Genomic DNA, 6,805 nt, shown 5'->3' with positions numbered 1-6,805 from the left:
CGGTTTGATTTCTTCTATTGTCGTAAGAAGGTGTTCGATGACCATACAAATGAGATCTACTAGTGTAGTTTAATTTTGTTAAAACTAATAAGTTTATGCCTATTTTCCCAATACTTTTTCTCCGTTTACCTAAAAAGTGTATGAAGTGTGGTAAATAAACAATCCGAATTGAACGACATAAAGGAAATAGAACGATTATTATAACAGCCGCAATCACAGCAGCCATAAAGTATATATGGCACAATTACCAAACGAACAATTAAATTTTTCATAGCATTGAAATTCGCGTTGCCAGGAATCCTGCTACAGTGCAGAGGCACACAAAGTAAAAGCAATAATCAACCCGTTCATTTCAGTCAGTCGTACGGATGATTAAACGATTTTATGCTCACGTGCGCGCTTCAAACTGCGATCTTAAATAAACGCGCGTGGACACAACCATCCAACTCGTGCATTCGCGCGCGCTCAGAGCAAAGGAACTCGCCGATTGATCAATGCTCTCCCGCTAGAGTGAACTCCCGACGTTTTTTGTGCACGCTCGCATTCGAGCCAGACCGTCAACGACCGATTCGTTGAGTAATTCGATTTCACAACGGCAGGAATGGTGCTTTCACGAGCCGCAATACAGACAACATCCGCAGCCGGCGTCGACATCCTCGTCGTCGCCGCCATCGTCACTGAGTCGGGAGAAAAATTTTGGGGACGCCGAGGAAGAAAGAAAGCAAGCAGTAGCAGTAGCAGCAGCAGTGCGGTCTCTCTCTCTCTCTCTCTCTCTCACTCCGGTTTTTAACGATCTATAAAAGAGGCGCTCGAGCTGAGGCGATTGTTCAGTTTCAAGGTGCCCGGGAGCAGGCTAACAAGAAAAGTAACCGAGTGCAGGAGAGAAGAGACGAGAGAGAGAGAGAGAGAGAGAGAGAGAGAGAGAGAGAGAGAGAGAGAGAGAGAAAGCGAAGGAGAGATACCGGAAAGTAATCGGATGAAATGGCCGTTAAAGTGAGTGGCTCCGTGCAGTGAAAGAAATGAGCGTGCAAAACACACTTTTATGAACGATGGTGAAAATAGATAAACGCCCGATGCGCTCGCTTACCACCGGGATAGTAATTGGCCTTTTTATCTTGACGTCCGATACTTAATCGATTCTCTCTCGGCCAAGGCTTTCCTCCGTATTTTATATCCTTTCCCGAGCTACAGGCTCACTATATTTCAAATGCCTCACTTTCGCGCCAATCTGTTGTTTAGCGGGAAGCGGGATAGATAGGACGAGATGCACGCTCGCGCAACGTGAACAACGGGGAAAATCTGTCGAGGGGAAAATAAAATCTAACTCAATCTCCGTTCACAGGTAATTCTGTTGCTGGGCCTTCAGGCGGCTCTAGTGGTGGTGGCGACAGCCAAGGCCGAGGGTCATGCTCACTCGTTCCAGCATTTTCATGGTCCGGTGCACGGAGACGACAAAGAGGTGATGTGGGTGGACAAACACGGCAAGCAGCACCAGGACTACGCTGCACCGGCCCACTATGAGTTCGCCTACGGTGTCGAAGACCACCACACCGGCGACTATCACGGTCAAAAGGAACACCGGGACGGTAAGGGCATCCTCCAGACAAATTTTCCGCGATCACGAGCTTCTTGTCAGGTTTCGTTCTGCTCTTTCCCGATCCCTTTGATAACGTGAATTCCATGGCTGGGATGGCCAGAGAACATCCTTTCAATTCCGGCCTATATGTTTTGCCCGTTACGGATTGGGTCAGAGGTCGGGAATACTAAGGTTAGAACACTATTGACCCATATTACGTCACTTTTACTTTATAAATTATTTAGCGGGCAGCGATATTAACTTTGATATCTGAGAAGGTTTTTGCGTATTAAGTTTACTGAAAACGACAAATCAATGTCTAGGTCACCTAGTTTTATTTCACTTACTCTGGATATAAAACATATCATTAATAGGAAGAGAAAATTGTCATCGCAGTTGTTTTCATCGGAATACCGACACTGGAAATAGAAGCACGTGATTTTGTTTCGTACATCCATAGTATTCCGATCAATTTTCAATTATAGACGCTGACCGCGATACTGCTGTTAATTTTCATTTTCCCGAATTTCGAGGTGTTTATAATCAAAGCAATACCTGTCATTATCGTCAAATTAATCCAATCACGCAAGTTCTGCGATGAGATTAAGCTATAAGTAATGCCGTGAGTAAGTGGATTAGAAATGTTTCGAATAGGATTGTGGAATTATTGAAGCTCGATTATCCTTTAATTTTCATATCAATTCCTCTGAGCATCGTTAATAACAATCTCTTCGCATTAAATAATTTTAAATCTATGAGCTAGAATCCAAGAGAACAATATTTTTTAGTTGAACTTCAAAACGTTTTAGACAATCATTTGTCACATCTTAAAAATATTAATGAAATTGAATTTTTTTTTAATTTGAAGTAGGTTATCCTTAAAGAGTTAATCATTTTCTTTAAATTGAAAATGCAATCTTTAATGTGTTATAATTTTAGTCATCGTACGAGGGTATATAACTAGCACGAGCAGTAATCGTCTTCCATCCGTGATGGAGATACGATATTTTTTGTACTTATATAGTGTTGATACTGTTTTTTTTTAATGTACGCTTCGAGCTCTGTGGGTTGAATAAAAAAGCTATAGTAAAAAGTTTGTTTGATAAAATTGAGATCTCATTTTGTAATAAGTATAAATCTGTACCATGTATATTAACAATTGAATTATCGTAAATAGATTGTAATTAATAAATTAATGCTATGGTATAGCATACTATTCTGTGTTGGATAACCCAATTACAAGTTGGAGAATCCAATACATGATTCGACTGGTTAACTGTTCCAGGCAAGGCCGTGGCGGGAGAGTACACGGTTAAGGAGCCCGATGGCAACATCAGAACCGTCAAATATCACGCTGACGAGGACGGCTTCCATGCAACCGTGCACAACAGTCACGGCGGTGCTGCTGCTGCCAACGCCGGCTACGACGACGAGCGCTGAACGCCAGCTCTATAGGGGTTCTCTTAGTCCCCTTGTATCCTTGTATCACAGCCAAAGATAAATCAATATCAGTTCAATAACACCAATCTACACACACACAAATTTCGCGTACACATAACAGGCTGTACACATTGATAGGAAAATTGTAAAGTGACGGTTTCCTATTCAAATGCATGATGAAATAAACCCTTGAATGCAAAACGTTTATTCAGATATGTGTGTACGAATCTCAATCGTAATATATTATAGTAATAGCGTCCATGTTCATTTATAAAATGAGATCAATAGATTCAAATTTAGTTCATGTTTTTATTATATTAGAGTTACGTACATGATGCTGTTCATAGTATAGTTTAGGGGATTTTTGGATATGGTTAACATATAAGATTGTTATAACATTGGGTATACATTTTTATTAATAAGTTTTATAAAACGAGTTACTTTTAAGCTAATGTGATTCATCATATATGTGTAAATAATTTTAATAATAAACAAACTTTCTTATTTACTAGTAATATAACTATAAATAAACGCCAGTTATTTGATCCTCAGTAGAGATAGGTATAACTTAATATTTTATTTAAATTCCATGATGCATCTTCTGCATCTTCATATTTCGCATACGCATTTATTATTCAAAACAATCATGCAAGCTTGATCTCTAGCACCAATTTTGTGACAAAATTTGCTATATAAAATATAAATCAAAGTTGAACGCAAATAGTCAGTAAACGTCAGATGCCAAGTCTCAATGTGCTTAGTAACTATAGTATCCACGCATTAAAATGAGATCCTGTAATTACGCTCAAAGTATCGATCATCCGACAACTGTTTGGACTTTCTGTATAACTACTTGGCAAAATGCCATGACCGAAGACGTAGAAGTGACCACTTTTGTACTGCTAGACAAAAGACTTAACGTTTAAATTATATGAATTATTCTACGAAAAGTTGGACATTTTTCGGTCGAAAAATCGAGCTATTGTAATTTTGAGGGTACACGCACCAGACCAAGTTTTTTTACAATTCGTGCATGAAAAAGGCCCTTTTCCGTGCATAAAAATGAATAGAAAATGTAGTTTTTCATAGCAGCGGGTGAAAAGTTGTTCCTCCCGCTGCTCGGATATAGTCAAAATTTTGTAAATTATAATTATAAAACATTTTAAGAACTTTGAAAACCTTGTAAAATTTTGTAAATTTTTTTTTATTGACCATATACACTGTAATATCCTCAATGTTCCATTCGTTTTCGTTGAACGGCAAAGCAATTCATGCCCTCATTCAAAAAAGCATGGTGAGCAATAAGGGGACCTACGGCGCCCTCGACTCCCACTCGTGCTCAAACATCATCCTCGATTGAAAAATCTAATTTTTCCCCATAGTTGAACAATGTACTATTACATGCGTTTGGACATACAACGTAAACAACATGGGTAGCACCTCCAAACTATATGCCAACAAAAAGTTAATAAATTACCAGGGGCGCAATAAAGGCTATTTTTGGTAATTAGTACTTAGCCCGTAACTTTTTATTGGCATATGGTTTGGAGGTGCTACCCATGTTTTCTACATATCGTATATTCAAAAGCATGCAAAAAACTTGGTCTGGTGCGTGTGCCCTCAAAATTACGAAAGCTCGATTTTCCGAATGGAAAGTGTCCGAATTTTCGTAGAATGACACACACACGCACACACACACACATGTATATATATATATATATATATATATATATATATATATATATATATATATATATATATATATATATTCAGGTTTAGGTTAATATACTGAAAAAAATAACACCACATATAAAATGTACTTTTGATGCTGTCTTTTATACAATGTTTCACAAAATCCCATCCCATAATTTTTATTTTTTCATTCCGAATTAAGATAAATACTTTTTTCGACTTAGTTCTACGTAAGCGTTCTTTCGCAAAGTCCTCAATTTTATGTTTATATGTATAAGAAAGTTGCGTAACGTGGTAGTATATCTTATTACATAATCATGCTGTTGATATAAACTTTATTTAAAAAACTGATGTAGAAGTGATATTTTATAAATTGACCGATGGAAACGAGATCTAACCCTTGGAATAGTTTATCCCATCAATATTTTCTCTTCTTGTACAATATTTAAGTCTACGTGCCATGAGGCTGGAGATTCATCACCGTGCTGGTAATTTTTCGATGCACTTTACGACGGCCTGAGACAGATTTATTTCACAACCTACTCTCTTATTCAAGATTATTTGTTATGCGAGAAGAGGCCATAGGTTGTTTTTTCGTTTTTAGCGTCTTAAAATTTTAGCGAAAAAAATTATATAGAGGTTGAATTCTATATCGGAAACAGCACAGTCGACATTGCGCGCATGCTAATAAATGGACGAGTTTTTCGCAGACTTTTACCAGAAACAAAGCGTATTGATTTTTGCCGTAGCGCACACGGAGTCGTTTTCGCTTTCTATGTTTCCCTTCTCACTATAACTGCGTTTGAAAATACGGGAAAATTCGATGACAGGAAAATGCAATTTCCGATATTCTGGGAAAGACTATTTGCCGATAAAATAAGAAAGATAGCAAAATGATGCAGGTGGCAAAGCTTGAAGGAGAATCAAACAAAGAGGGGCGTGACGAATACAGCAACGCAAGAACTCAGAGATCGGAAAAAGCAAGGGAGTAGGCTGAGAGAGTGAGAGAGAGAGAGAGAGAGAGCTTGGACTGGGCGTATAAAAAATAGAAAAATCCGAGGTAGACTCAGAAAAGCTGCCGCTGCGTGAATTATTCGGAGCGAGACGTCACCTTTGCGTCTATAACGTTCGGCAGAACTCGTGACGGGACTGGGAATCGTCTGCGTCGGTCATTTCTCTCCAACCCCAGTCCCCTTTAGTATTCACGCTCGTTTCGCAGCACCGCAATATAGCAGTATACGCCGGGCATAGAGGCCACGGGGGCGATGCTATCGCGACGGCGGCGGCCGAATATGAGACGTCGCGCTTTGCCGCCTAGCTGTGATAAACTAGTTGCGAGAACCACGCCGCTGAAAATGATACCACATACGACGGGCTGCTCCTGCAATTTTTGCTCCTTTTCGCAGTCGCAATTACGTTATTTATTTTCCATATAAAGTAGCACTTTTTAACATTTGTTTTCTGCTGAACAAAGCCAGGCCAAAAATGTTGCCAAAAAACAATATTTGAGCTTTATATGTATCGAAAATGTTATTTTCGTCGTAGATGTTAATAAAACTAGCTCAGATAAAATATGTAGATGGTTGTAAAATACTTTTTTTGACATTAAAATGTACGAAATGCATTTTCAAGAATATTATCCGTCAAAACAAAGTGCACACTTCGTCACGTAATATATGACGTGAATTTCAACGTTTCGGAACTTACAAAACATATTGAGAAAGGGAGAAAAATGATACTGCGTTCTGAAATGGAAGCATGTAGAAAGTGTTTCAGTTCGAATAGTGCTACACATTTATCATCAAAATTTTCGTCGTATTTATAAACGACAATAAAATGTATAATTCCAACATAATTATGTCTTGTGTCTAAATTAACCAAAATAGGGTATGCTGCGTATTTGCGACAGCTAGCTTAGTAAAAATATATTTATACCACTCTAACCTCAAAATCACAACTTTAATGTGAATTTTCGGCCCTCGTGGTATAAAATATCGTATGTAACTTGCCTTCGGCTCGTGCTGCAAACTCTCGTTTTGAAAATGCAGTCTTTCTGTACCCGTTGTATAATATACTATTTTGATCTTATTGCTCTTG

The 6,805-nt window shown here is 38.5% G+C and overlaps 1 protein-coding gene across 2 annotated transcripts; it reads left to right on the top strand.

Moving 5' to 3' along the window:
• Window positions 1–451: 451 nt before the first annotated feature.
• CPR43 (cuticular protein RR-2 family member 43) lies at window positions 452–3,547 on the top strand. 2 transcript variants are annotated; one of them, NM_001167808.1, is made up of 3 exons: window positions 982–993; window positions 1,343–1,586; window positions 2,862–3,016. In NM_001167808.1, exons 1-3 carry the CDS (start codon window positions 982–984, stop codon window positions 3,014–3,016), a joined length of 411 nt encoding a protein of 136 aa, NP_001161280.1. The 2 variants fall into 2 exon arrangements, with proteins under 2 accessions (XP_032451902.1, NP_001161280.1); XM_032596011.1 differs by having other exon boundaries at window positions 452–1,586; window positions 2,862–3,547.
• The last annotated feature ends 3,258 nt before the right edge of the window (window positions 3,548–6,805 follow it).

Source organism: Nasonia vitripennis, chromosome 1 (assembly GCF_009193385.2).
Source record: "Nasonia vitripennis strain AsymCx chromosome 1, Nvit_psr_1.1, whole genome shotgun sequence".
In the NCBI taxonomy this organism is placed as follows: Eukaryota; Metazoa; Arthropoda; class Insecta; order Hymenoptera; family Pteromalidae; genus Nasonia; species Nasonia vitripennis.
This window is presented reverse-complemented; position numbering and strand designations above follow the sequence as displayed.